This window comes from Condylostylus longicornis, unplaced genomic scaffold (genome assembly GCF_029603195.1).
Source record: "Condylostylus longicornis isolate FDR11 unplaced genomic scaffold, ASM2960319v2 ptg000010l, whole genome shotgun sequence".
NCBI lineage: Eukaryota > Metazoa > Arthropoda > Insecta > Diptera > Dolichopodidae > Condylostylus > Condylostylus longicornis.
This window is the reverse complement of record NW_026577979.1, coordinates 22,165,399-22,179,844: the sequence shown is the minus strand read 5'-3', so window position 1 is coordinate 22,179,844 and position 14,446 is coordinate 22,165,399. Positions and strand designations below refer to the sequence as shown.

Genomic DNA, 14,446 nt, shown 5'->3' with positions numbered 1-14,446 from the left:
ATAATTTTCAGAGAGGGAAGATAGGTAAAAATTTTCTTCTATGGAAATAAGTTTCTAGTAATTAAAAATCTATCTACATGTGAAACTTCAATTTTCCATTTTCATGGGTGTAGAAGTTTTGTAAACATGTCCAAGGACGGACAGATAGATGGACGAAAGAATTAAACTAATAAGCACTTTTCTCAAATGTAAACAAGGAGAAAATGGAGGTTGTTTATAAAATACTTTGTACATGCCTTAAATTTAATTTTAAACTTTAAATAATAGTAAAATTTTATTGCAGGATTTAAAAACAATATTTTCTTCAATATGAACATTTGAAATATATGACTGATTTTAAAAAAAAAAGTTTTGTTTAAATTCTAGATTAAAAATTTTAATTTTAACTTATTTTTTGCGAACGTTTAATAAATAATTTGATCGATCAACCAAACTGAAGTATTGGTTTATATACAACGTGTATTTATACATTATTCTCATACCACTTGATGACCACGTTACTTACATTTGTATATACAAAGTACACATTACATGTACATATATGAGGGATAATTCATTTGAAATTTTTCTAATCTCGCTGTATTTAACGACAAAAAGAATGCCTCTTTTCAGCAAAAATAATCATTTAAGTTATTTATGTTTAATTGTCTTGCATTAAAATTTCGTATATAAAAGCAATAATTAATATTTTAATATAAAAGAATTTTCATTCGTATAATCATAACCAATTTTTCTTCATAACAGCCTAAAAATTAATGAAAAATAAAGTATGTAAACAGAAAGTAACGAACTAGGACACAACATACAAATTCATTTATTAATTTCCCCTTTTCATTCACTTAATTTTAAAATCATTTATATATTTACAGCGAAGAAATTGTACAAAAACCTTAATTACTTATACATAACGATAAATGCCCCGTCTACTAAAATTTCAACTTTTTCACGTAAAGTTTACATTCTACTTTTTACTTAGCATTTCGGTAAACCAAATTATTTTTTAGACTGACTCATCTGAGAATCTACGTCTCTTTTTTTGCTTCTTTTATAAGCACAAAAAAAAGCTATCCCTTATTTTTTAATGTCAATATGTTCTTCAAAAAAATAAAACAATATATAACCAAACTTCACAACTGACAGCAAAAAGGGTTCGGATCCAAAAAGGGGGTAACATTTAACATCATAAATCTCCAACAAGATGAAATTTTTTCGAAGTTCCAGTTAGAAAAAGTTCAAATATAATCTTTTCCTATTTTACTAGTGCTAACATTCTTATATCTTTGTGTTATGAAACATTAAAAAATTAATTTAAAAAAAACATTCCGGACTCTTTTAATTTTTTTAAGATTTCGCTAAAATGCTACACTACAGTGTATACAGTTGGGCTACAGTACACTACAGTGTACATGTGTTTTTCCCAAATTGGACAAGTGTGTATTTGATTCAATATATTGTTAATTATGTGATATTTTTATTATGTCAATGAAAAATCTTATATATTATTAGGTATACATTGTTTTTATTATTCTTAACGTCATTTTGTTCCTGCACGCGCTCAGTCGTGCTAAAACCTAATTCGCCAAAAATTTATCGATTTAACTTGGATTTCATTTTGCTTTGAAATTTTGCTAAACACTTTAACAATTCTACTTTCTGTAGATTGATTAAAATGGAAGAACTAAGTAAGAGTGAAATTTTCAAAATAGCAGACGTTAGTTTGTTGGCAAGCGGAATAAGAGGTATGCTAACCATTTGCTTCGTGTAAACACTGTTAATGACGATGATGACTGGGCATCAAGCGCCTGTCATTTTATTTTTATCTTTATTAAAATTTTTTTTATCTAAAAATCTTATCACCGTACGTATTTCGTAAGAGTATAACAATCCATCGAAAAGATTTTTTTTTTAAAAAGAATTAAGCAATTTATATACTTATCTATTTATTTCGAATAGCCACCTCAAATAAATCTATTTGAATCGCTATTCTAAATAAATAGATATGTTTGTAACATTTATGTTTTTAGAAATATGAGTAGTATGGGAATTCAGAAAAATTCAAAAATACATACATACATATATACACATTATTATGTTTTAAAATCAGGTGGCGTACTATATTTATTTACTTATTTTTGCATATAGTACATAGGTATACTATATCTATATATCTATATACAAGAATATTGTTAAATACCCATAATTAATGTCTTTATATCTAATAAATAAAACATTTATTATGTTAGATATAAAGACATTACCATAATAATTGAAAAAGTAATATTATGTACTTTTAAGCTTAGACAACACTATGTACGTATTATATAACATAACCATAACATAACATAATATAAACATTTATTCTAATTCTAATATACAATTTTAATGTATTTTCTCATTTCTGATATACTTATGTCTACAAACTATTTATACTTTTACCACAAGAGGCGCTACCGTCACTCTACAGAATTGAGAAATAACTATAGGCATGCCATTGTAATCTTTTTACCTTCAGGTATTTATTCACATTTCCTTAAAGACTTATCATTATCGGACAATACCGTTTTTTATCGACAATTGAAATAATTCTATACAATATATCATTTTTTTTTTTTAAATAACTTATAAATTATAAAAATTTTATCAGTTTATAAATATCTCAATAGAAAATAATAACAATAATTATTAGCTACTTAACACCACATTAAAAGAGGATTTCATCTTTCTACTTGAATATTTTAAAACGCATATGTACGTATGTTTTTTTATCGTATCAAATATTCCTTTCCTTTAAAAATTAAAAAGCAAATATCTTCTTAAGATTGCCTTCATAAAAATCAAATACTTTAACAAAATTTCTGTAAAGATTTTTTTTTATTGTTGGCAGTACCGTAACTTTCAATTTTTTACTTCAACTTGACATTGCGCATGAACTTTTTTTTCTTTTTTTGCTTCTTGTGTATACAAAAATGTCATTGGATAAATTGACGGCGAACAAAAAATGTCAGTGTTATTTATATTTTCGGATTAAATTTTCTAGTGCTTACGAAAACAGTACATTTTAGAATATGTTTTTATACAACACCGTGCTCAGAAAAATTAAACTGTAAGTTTACCTTGTTAACTTGTATATGAAAAAAGAATAAAATACTCGACTATTGATTTTTAACAAATATGTACTAGTATATTACATAAATATTTAGTGTACTTATTTATTTTGGTTATCCTAGGTCCAACTTTCCAAAAATTAATTTTAGAAACTTTTCAAATTATGATGTGATAGTTATTGGTGGTGGACATGCCGGTACAGAAGCGTGTGCAGCCTCATCTCGTATGGGTGCAAGAACATTGCTTGTTACTCATAAAAAGGAAACAATAGGTAATTACTGTAATTATTCAATAAATGAAATAAAAATTTTAACAAATTTAACATATTGCAGGAGAAATGTCATGTAATCCATCTTTTGGCGGAATTGGAAAAGGTCATTTAATAAGGGAAGTTGATGCGTTAGATGGCATTTGCGGTAGATGCTGTGATATATCTGGAGTACAATACAAGGTTGTATATAATTATTGAAACTGTTTGTCAGGTGTAAAAAACAACTTTAAACATAGGTTTTAAATAAAAAGAAGGGGCCAGCGGTTTGGGGTCCGAGAGCACAAATTGATAGACTATTGTATAAAAAGGCTGTTCAAAATGAATTGTTCAACATCCCCAATTTAGATATTGTTTGTTCAGCTGTTGAGGACTTATTAATTGAAAGATCTGAAGAGATACGTAATGGAGACTCAGTGAATTGTTTGGGAGTTGTTTTAAAAAATGGAGATAAAATCAAATCTAAGTCAGTAATTATAACAACTGGAACATTCTTACGAGGTCAAATTAATATTGGCTTGGAAGTTAAACCAGCTGGAAGAATGGGGGATGAACCTTCAATTGGTTTGGCCAAAAGTTTAGAATCACTGAATTTTCGAATAGGTCGATTAAAAACTGGAACTCCTCCTCGCATTCGAGGTGATTCAATAAATTACAATATAGTCGAAAAACATTTTGGTGATAATCCTCCAGTTCCATTTTCTTTTTTAAATGATAAAGTTTGGCTAAAGGCTGAAGATCAAATGCTGTGTTATTTAACATATACAAATGAAAATGTAAATAAAATTGTAAAAAATAATCTTCATCAAAATCGGCATGTAGCAGAAGAGATTACAGGACCTCGTTATTGCCCTTCGATTGAATCTAAAGTGCTACGCTTTTCCAAGAAATCTCATCAGGTTTGGTTGGAGCCAGAAGGATTTTCTAGTGATTTAATATATCCACAAGGTTTATCTTGTACATTACCGGAAAAACTTCAGGTAGAACTTATAAGAACTATACCAGGACTCGAAAATGCAAATGTTGTAAAACCGGGGTATGGAGTGGAGTATGACTATGTTGATCCAAGAGAGTTATATCCTTCATTAGAAACGAAAAAAATATGTAACTTGTTTTTGGCTGGTCAGATAAATGGCACAACAGGCTATGAAGAAGCAGCTGGGCAGGGAATTATAGCAGGTGCCAACGCGGCGGCAAAGGTTTTGTACAAGTAAATTATCAGTAAAGCTGGTGTTTTTACATTTTAGTTTGCAGGCCTTAGATAGAGAACCTTTAATTTTAAGTAGGACTGATGGATATATTGGTGTTTTAATAGATGATCTAACAACCCTAGGAACAAATGAGCCTTATCGAATGTTTACCAGCCGCGCTGAGTTCAGACTTATTTTGCGTCCTGATAATGCAGATATAAGACTCACAGAAAAGGTAATTTTCATTTAATGTGTAATTTTTTTTAAAGATAAATTTTGGAATATTAAAATATGCGTGGTAAAAGTATTAATTTTTGACAGGGATATAAAATTGGAATTGTTTCTGAAAATAGATATAAAAAACTTATAGAAACAAGAGAGAAATTAGAAAAAGGCATTTCCATACTTAAATCTATTAAAAAAGGATCTAATCAATGGCGTAAGCAATTAGGACTACCATCTTCTAAAGCTTCTGTTGAAAAAAGGTTTTTGTTTGGGAAACGAATTTAATTTCATATTACCACAGCAATATTTTCTTTTAGCGCTTATGAAATGCTTTCCATAGCAGGAGACAACATTACAGTTCAAGATTTAGTGAATGTGGAGCCGAAATTATTTGGATTTCTTAGGGATGAAAAAGGTATTTCAGATCGTATAAAAATTGAATCTTTATACGACCATTTTGTTAAAGAACAAAGCAAAGAAGTTGAAGAAATAAGAACAGAAGAACTTTTAATGATTCCAAAGAATATAGATTATTTTTCGTAAGTTTTTACAAAATAAAAATTTGCAATTCCCACAATAATATTTTAAAAAATATTTGTACACTTTTCAGAAAATCTCTCAGTTTTTCTAATGAAGAAAGGGAAAAATTATCGATTATTCAACCACAAACAGTAAGACACAAATTAATGTAATATAAGTACATAAGGAATAATGACATTTTTTATTTTAGATTGCAGCCGCTAGTCGAATACAAGGCATAACACCATCAACTATTGTTCGACTGTTAAGATTTGTAAAACAAAAAAATAGTTTAAAAGATTGTAATTTTACGTAATTTAATGAAAATAAATTTGTTTTTGAATTAAAAGTTTCTTAACCGTTTCATGACTCAAAAATAAATAATAGAAATTAGATAAAGCACCATTTCACATTTAAGTAATTTAATTTGTGTTATAAATGTAATTTAGAAATTATTCTCCATTTTTCTAAGATAAACTTAAATATTATACAATATCTTTGTTGTAATTGTTAGAAAGATGTTGCAATTTTTTTTTAATTTTGACTTTAAAAAATTTGCAATCACTACAATATTCTATAATATAGAAGAGCAATTAGTGGAAATTTTTTTTTTAATGATAATACAAATTAGAATTTTGGAAAAATTGGATAAGTAAATATTTTACTTATTTTATAAATATATAAGCATAAATACATTGTAGTTGAAATCACTTACCTGCAACAACTGTTTCTGAGCGTTGTAATCTAACAAGTACATGTTCAATTAAACCAACATCTGTACAAGCTTGAAGATTTCTTACACTTTTTCTTAAAATTGCTATGAACACACTCCATATTTCAGCCTGAAAAAATATTTAATATAAATTTTATTAGAAAAATACGTCTATGTATTTGCAAAATTTATAAATAAAACATTTATTATATTTGGTTTCCAAAAATTAAGGAAAAGGAAAACACAATATGAAAAATGAACTTATTTTTCTTTTTAAATCCCATACCTGTCATATAAATAAAATAAAATAGAAAAAAGTTAATATGATGAAATGGGAATAATACCAATACACCTGATCTGTTAAAAAAATTAGAATATTGTTAACAATATTGCTAAAGGATAATTTATTATAAATTTTTTATTTCTAAATTAAAATACAATGACAGACTGAGTATTTATAGGACAAAAAAATAAAAAGTAAAATCCTCGTAACCATTAATCAAATGTTTACATTTTGTTTTTATAGCAAAATATTTTCTTAACATTTTTTATAAAACATATTGTAAAAAAAGCATACAGTAATGAAATCTTTTTGTGTCTTATAAATTTTAATAAAAATAGGAGGTAGGATTCTTAACGTTGAACAAATTGAAACTTATTATTCATTAATTTGTTCTCATATACGAAGATATATTTTTTCTTCTTATTGCAATCTTACCATGTTATTTTAAGGTTTATTAAATTATAAACATCGGATAAATTTAAAGAATTTTTAAAAATCAATTTCTGGTTTATAATTTTTATAAACGACGAGCTTTATAATTGTGTCGTAAAATTTAGTCGATCGCACACTAAATTAAACATTTAAAATCGGTTTTAAACATTTGAAAGAAATTAAAATTGTTTAAGGTTGGTGTTTACCGCTAATTTTAACTGTTCACGTATAAATTCCTCAAAATAATAATATTTTTAAGAAACTTTTAATTTAGAAAAAATTTATAAAATTTTAGATTTGAAAACAAGCATACATATTATAGAATAACTAAAACTTACTTCCCATTCAAAATTAATTCACAACCAATTTTAATTATGTTTTGAAAATTCTTTTGTAAATTATAAAAATTTAATTAAATTGTTGCCAAATTGAATTTAATATGAATTATAAAAATTTTATAATGCAGTTTAATTCTAACCTTTTGATTTTTTTAAATGGTATAAAAGATATTTCAAAGTGATAACCTCAAGACGTCGTGTTCATTTGATTCACAAAAAAAAACAAATCCTGAACCAGGAGAAATTTGAAAAAATTTTTATTAAATTATTTTTCATTTTTTTATCCTAAATAATCCTTTAAGTTCATATTATATTATTTTATTTATTTATTTGACTATTTTTTTTGCCGACGTCAGGATGACAATCAAACTTTTCAACTCTGTGCGGTTTGTTTTTTTTAAGCAATTTTTTTGGCAGATTTTTTTAAGTAAAATGAATTTCTTAGTCATTCATGGCTAATTAATTAGCTTCAATGTCTGGTATTGGACAAAAATTGCTGAAAACGTTGATATAAGATTATCTTCAACAATTTTTAAAAAGAACGCTTACCTCTGATTAATTTTATTTCTTTATTTTTGTAAACACATAACAACGAAGATATTATTGTTTGTTTTTTCAATTGTATTTATAGAAGTGACGAACAATTGTTGTGTTTGTACGGGAAAAAGAATAGTTTGTGTTCCCATAACAGGAACTATTTTATAAGTGTAATATTATAATTCTATTTGTTAATGTAAATATCGTCTCTTACATGTACGTACAAGATATCTTCAGATTTAAAAGTATCTTTAATTAAATATTAAAACCAATACATTATTTATTTTAATTGTTAATATAAATTTTCGCTATTTGTCTTTTATATGCATAAACAATGTATTCAAAAATACAACGAAAGTAAATAAAACCAAAATACAATGAATAATTTTAAATACGTGACTTGTACCTGTAATTATTGCACATTCCAATAAAACATGTACAATTGCATAATTAATATGTAATATTCAACGTTAATATTATTAATATATTATGTATAAAATGTATGAAAGGTATAAATATGTATATTTACTAAAAATATAATATGTAAGATTCAAAAAAATGTCCTTTGCATTGTTATGATACGTAAAATTACATACATACATATATAAATATATATGAATAAATACATATATAAATATAACTGAACAAATAAAAATAAATAAATATTTGATACACATGCAAATATACATAATATACAATTGTTTATTATAAGAAAAACTTTAAGGATAAATTTCAACTTCACTGAAAATATGAAATTTAATAGGAATATGTAGGTACATACATACATATGTATATTATGTGCAATTTAAATCAAGTGTATATATACATATAAATATGATACATATATTTTGTATGTACATGAGATAATATATATACATATGTATATATATATGTATACATGTACATGGAAGGGAAATAAGAATTTTAACATTTTTAATTCGTCGTCCAATTTCGGGTATAGAAAATAAGATTTATATCTAGTCTAGACTAGTTTTAATAAGATTTACATGGATTTTTGTATCGATTTCTTATCACATAGCACCTAAACCAATTTATACTTACATACATACATATATGTATAAAAAAAAAAAATGTTGCAATGTGAAATTTAAATTTTAAAAGAATTGAAAAAAAAGGTGAAAGATTTTAAAATAAATGTTAGAGTCAAAGAACTAATGTATTTTTTTCTATTTCAATTCTTACGCATTAATTAACATACTGAAAATCTACGCTATTGAAAATAAAATTTTTTTCCGCATGTTAATAGGAGAAATTTTTTGTACACGAGAACACGTTAAGTGCATTAAACGAAATCCTTAGTTCAATAAATTCACAATTTATCTTCAAATGTTAAAAAAATTCGAAAGCCTTAAATGACATTTTAAACATAAGAGAAATAATCTCCAAACCAAGCACATTATTATGAATTCGACATTTTTTCCAGAGTTACAAATATTGGACTAATTGAAATTAAATCTTGAGCTTAGATATATTTCACCATTTAATTAAGTACATCTTTTGAAGTAGAAAAGCAAGAATTAATTTTTGTTAAAAAATTATAATAAGCTTTTTTATTATTTTATATGTTGAGTCATTATTTGTAAGAAATAGCATAAATACAAGAAGAATCTACATAATTAGTTGAATATATTGCAGAATTTGTATTAATACATATTAAACCTAACTTTTTCATTTGAATAATGGCGCCATATAATTGTACTGAAAAATTTTTAACCAGATACAATGTGTAAAAAACAATATTTTATTAATCATTGACGTTCGGGCTTTTTGTTACAGGTACCATTTTCGTATTTTTTAGCATAATGTCTCTCAAATATTTGCCGCAGATGTCTTTTCAATTGAGTGCATAAAACTCATACAAAACACATAAGATGTTGACACAAATTTACAACTAATTACGCTAATAGTAAATGGATCACAAACATTATTGAAAAGTGAATTCTGTTTATAATTCCACAATGAAAAATACTTCTACCGCTGTTCAAACTTTGTAGGGTCTCGAATTTATTAAGTTTTTTATACACAATTTTCTTTTCTGAACTTAGTTCGTTTTGAAAATTTCCGGCATAAACTCTAAATTGTCCCTATGTTTATACCCGTACGAACGTATGTATGTTCGAAGGGTATATTAAATTTGCCTTACCATTTGTAAAAATAAGAAATAATGGTCTGAGATATAGATTAAAGTGTATGTTTTTGATCAGCGTCGAATTCTGAGTTGATTTAGCTCTATCTGTTCGTCTGTCCGTTCGTCTGTCCGTCCGTCCAAGCGATAACTCAAAACTCAAAAACTAATTGAGCTAAGTTCACCAAATTTTCACAAATGATTTACTATAGTAAATTCCAGAACCCTATTTAAATTGGATATGATCGGGGTACTGGTTCGGGTAGCTGCCATACAACTTCAAAATTTATTTGACTACATCTTAGAAACTATAAAAGTTGTAGTGTTGAAATTTCGCACAAGTAATATATTAGTAAGGCCAATGTGTTTAATAAAAGTCATTAAAATTGCTTGGTTCCTTCTGGTAGCTGCCATACAACTTCAAAAATTATTTGGCTATATCTCACAAACTATAAAAACTTTAATATTGAAATTTCACACAAGCGAATATATTGGTAGAGCCGATGTATTTGGTATAAAATTATTTGGCCATATCTTAGAAAATATTGAAAACACAGTACTGAAATTTGTCTTATCGTTATCTTTATAAGTTTACACTTTAAACTGTACGGTTTAAAATTTATATTTAAACAATATAATTTGAATTTTAAACTTAACGGTTTTAATTAATTTAAAAAGTTTAAAACGTAAGTGAAAGTTTCATCGTGAAATTGCTTTACCGCATTTTTATTAACCTGTAGCATAGTGTTAGGGTATCGGTTTTTCAAAGATATCAGCTTCTATTTTAGATTGTGGGATGAACATATTAAGTATTACAGAAAGAATTAAATTAATTTTCGATGTTTATTTCTAAAGACGATGATTGTGTACTCACAGCATTTTCAAGAAATAATTTAGAAAAATGATTTAATTTTTTTTTTAATGAAGTTCAAAATTAAGTAATTAAAATGTTACAATGTTGTATTCTATAAAAAAAAATATTTAGTGTAAATTTAGTAAAATATATGACACCTTCTCTTTAAAATCCTCAAATATGTACTTCAATTTCTTAAAGAATAACCTGCACCACTTTTGAAAGAAATAGTTCATAGTACTTATATTTTTTTAGAATATTTTGAATACCAAATTCCAAAATTAATCCTATACATATATACATATTTAATCCTGATATGTAAATAATAAATATTTTATTTGTCCACATTGAAATTAAATAAACAAAAATTATTACTAAAGTTTAACTTTATTTTAACTTATTTATTCTTATATTTTAGTATAGTATTTACTTTTTTATGTTGTAACTCATAGTATGCTGCGTGAGTTAAACAAACATTAAAGCAAAAAATCCCCTTCCATATATTTTCGTTTTGTTTTAACAAAATGTCGAAGTTAGTAATGAACTGTAATGGGTTTTTACATTATAAATAAATGAAAAGTTTTTTTAAAACAAATTGTACACAATATATTTTTTTTATTGTTCAAGGTATGTATTTTGTAATAAAAATTCTATTACGTACACCATTAGGGGCAATTTTCAAAGAAAAAAAAATCGAAAAACACAATCTTTAAAAGTTCAAGTCTCAATTGAATAAGTAACGCATAAATATTTTGCCGTTTACATTTTTTTTTCTATTCTAACTGTCCAGTTTAAAATATATACATGTATACAAGTAGCTAATCTGGAATAAGATAATCTTCCAAGCGATAAACCGAAGTTGGTGTAAAATTAAATTCAAGTGAAGCATATTTTTCTGAATATTGTATGAAAACAGTTAATTGTTTCTAAAAGAAAATTTTAATGCTTTTACCTGCGAATATACATAGTATAATTCTGAAATACGTTACATAACGTTATGAAAAACCTTACTTGTTGTATGTTGATCAAATTTGGCCTTTTCTACTTTGTTCTTTTTAGTTAGAATCCTTTTTGTCGCATCATAATGATTTTTCATTATTGAAATTACATTAACAAAAATTCTTGCTTTTGCGAAAGTTTTTTAGGGCAAGGCGCAGTTTATATTATCCCTTTTTACTCAATTCATTAATGTGTAAATTATTCAGCTCATCATATGCTTATTATATTTATGCTTCCGCATACCGATGTGTGAAAAGTATTTTCGGACGTAATGTATATGGAAACCTGGAAGTTAATACACTAAAATAAATACTCCTTATGTCAAACCTTTAGGTCAAGTATAGCTCACCTGTGAAAAATGTTTGTTCTTGTTTATTTATTGTTTCGGAAGAGAAAGCGAAGTAAGTTTAGACTTAAACATTGTAAAATATAAAGCGTGAAACTAATTTTAATAAAATGGATTATGAACAGATTAAAATTTTAATTAAATTATTAGTATGAAATTTTTTTTTACTTGTTTTGATGATCATTCAGTTTTTCATATGATGTACCATAATTCATTATATAGTTTGTATAATATGTGTGTGCATATTGATTAATGTTCTTTGTTAAAAAAATGGATAATTTATTTTAGTAAATAAAAATTATAATTAATATGAAAAATTACATGTCTGCGGACTATAAGATCAAATACTACACATATTTGCCTTAAAATTAATATTTGTATGTGAATAGTTACAAAATAATGTTTGGTCATAAATTTTCCAGTTGCATACGAGTACATAAGTTGCAGAAATCTATAAACACATGAAGTTTGATTAAATATAACTTGCATTGGAGTATTTTTTTTTCTGTTACTTTCAAATTTGAAATATTAGCGTCTAAAGTGGTACACATTTCGTTTACAAAAATAAATATCCTTGTGAATTGATTGCGTCGATTTTGAATGAATGAATTAAAACATTCAATTTTATGTAATTTTATTTTGAACAAAATTATATATGTACATAAGTAAGTTTATATGTATGTATTTTTATATTTGTATACCCAAAAACATCAGAATACCGAATTAAATAAAAATGATAATCTCAATTCATTTATAGTAAGCATATTGATAGTTTAGCCAGCGTTGTGGTCATTTTGCATAATAAAATGTCATTTGCGTTCCGACTGAAATCAACATTCACCACCATCGAACCACTGTTTTTAAGTCATACTAAACACACCACTATTATTTATTATAAAGATTCATTGGGGTAAATAACGTAATATTATATTATTTGTGTTGACTGATGTGCAAATTAAAAAAATATTTTTCGTTTTTATTATTTTAAGAATATATTTTTTCCATTTGAGATTTCTAGTTTTTACAAAACAAATATAGAATTAATATGGAACAAACTATATAGAAGAATGAAATTTCTGGATAAACAAATAAATAGATAGAGAGCTAAGCTACGTTTATGTACACAAAATGATAGCAAAGAAGAATAAAATGAGTAAAAACCAAAAACAATGAAATTTAATAAAAAACTAAAAAAAAAATAAACAAACTAATGAAATATAAAATAACAAAAGAGATAGAAAAAAAACGTTCTTTTTTCTCTTCTTTCAAATTAATAGGAAAAGGAAGGGAGATAAAATTAAAAATATATTTTTTTCCTTCGTGTCGCAGAATCCTGGGCAAATTGAATTTATTTTATTCCGAATTGCGCGAACAAAAGTTTTTAGCAACAAACATAGCAGGTCACTTGTTTGCAGCTTTTGTTTTATTTTACATATAGAAGTTTGTATATTTTTAATTTTGAAATTTTATTGTGTATATTTTTAATAAAAAATTTTCATAGCGTTTTAAGAATTTAATAAAGTTGGGTCAAACCAATGGTTTGTATTGTAGCACTTTTCCCTTAAACAAGTGAAAATTCTGCTTTTAAATACAGTCTATGTAACCTATCACACTATTAAAATTATTTTCATTCATATACAAAACTATTTCTAGGATTGCATATATTTAGGATGATGCATACATGCAGTCTTTGAAATAAAGCAAAAATTAATATAAAGAGGGGTTAACATAATGCTTGATTTTAAGGTTTAATGGTGTGAGTTAAGAAAAATAATTATATTTTTTAATGTCATGGAATTTACCGTTAACTTTTTGCGTTTATAGAAATTTGAAAAAGCTTGCGGTTTCGGAAATATTTCAAAACCCCAAAAATTTCAGGCTTCTACAGGCTGTGGTCTAGAAGAAAAACGACATCAAAAATTTGAAAAAAAAGGAGTTTAGATAACGGTAAATTTGAACGGCCATTTTGTTTTCTAAAGTTTAACTATAGTATACCGCGCTAGGAAAAGCAAGCCGCTGCCTTTCTGCGTTTGCAAAATTTCAAAAATGCTTATGGTTTCATTGCAACAAATAGTTAAAAAAGGCCATTTTTAAGGTTTTAAGGGGGTATAACTTCCAGAGGGAGGGATATAGGTAAAAATTTTGTTCTACGGAAGTAAGTTTCTAGTAAAGATCTATGTACATATAAAATTTCAGCTTTCTATCTTCAAGGATGTAGAAGTTTTGTAAACAAAAAAAGTGTAAACGGACGGACGGACGGACAGAGTGAAACTAATAAGCACTTTTTTTCAAAAAAATTTTCTAAAAATGCTAAAAAGAGAAAAAAATCTTATAAAAACTTAAAGGTTTTAGAATTAATATTAATTATGAAATTCAACTCTTATGCAATTATAGAGATGTCATACTTGAAATAATTAAAATTAGCGAACCAAATTGACAAGTCGAGTTTCTCTGTAATTGGAAATCATTGGGCAAAAAATTACGCAATTGTTT

The 14,446-nt window shown here is 25.8% G+C and overlaps 2 protein-coding genes across 5 annotated transcripts in view; one reads left to right on the top strand and one right to left on the bottom strand.

The window, feature by feature from the left end:
• The window catches only part of LOC129619029 (neurobeachin), a 198,998-nt gene that overhangs the window by 105,251 nt on the left and 79,301 nt on the right, over positions 1 to 14,446 (bottom strand). For all 4 annotated transcript variants that reach the window (XM_055534092.1, XM_055534093.1, XM_055534094.1 and 1 more), the window contains exon 2: positions 6,023 to 6,149. In XM_055534092.1, coding sequence (XP_055390067.1) covers positions 6,023 to 6,149 — 127 coding nt within the window. The remainder of the gene's footprint in view (positions 1 to 6,022; positions 6,150 to 14,446) is intronic.
• On the top strand, positions 2,968 to 5,660 carry LOC129619031 (protein MTO1 homolog, mitochondrial). Its single transcript, XM_055534099.1, has 9 exons — positions 2,968 to 3,103; positions 3,228 to 3,376; positions 3,438 to 3,556; positions 3,613 to 4,572; positions 4,628 to 4,798; positions 4,885 to 5,048; positions 5,106 to 5,327; positions 5,399 to 5,459; positions 5,519 to 5,660. Exons 1-9 carry the CDS (start codon positions 3,066 to 3,068, stop codon positions 5,621 to 5,623), a joined length of 1,989 nt encoding a protein of 662 aa, XP_055390074.1. The 5' UTR covers positions 2,968 to 3,065; the 3' UTR covers positions 5,624 to 5,660.

What these genes read in the sequence shown, in the direction of transcription:
- LOC129619031 (XM_055534099.1), top strand. Translation starts at nt 3,066, where the DNA reads ATGTTTTTATACAACACCGTGCTCAGAAAAATTAAACT. An exon ending in GTGCTCAGAAAAATTAAACT is followed by an intron (nt 3,104 to 3,227) that starts GTAAGTTTACCT and finishes TGGTTATCCTAG; the next exon opens with GTCCAACTTTCCAAAAATTA. An exon ending in TATCTGGAGTACAATACAAG is followed by an intron (nt 3,557 to 3,612) that starts GTTGTATATAAT and finishes CTTTAAACATAG; the next exon opens with GTTTTAAATAAAAAGAAGGG.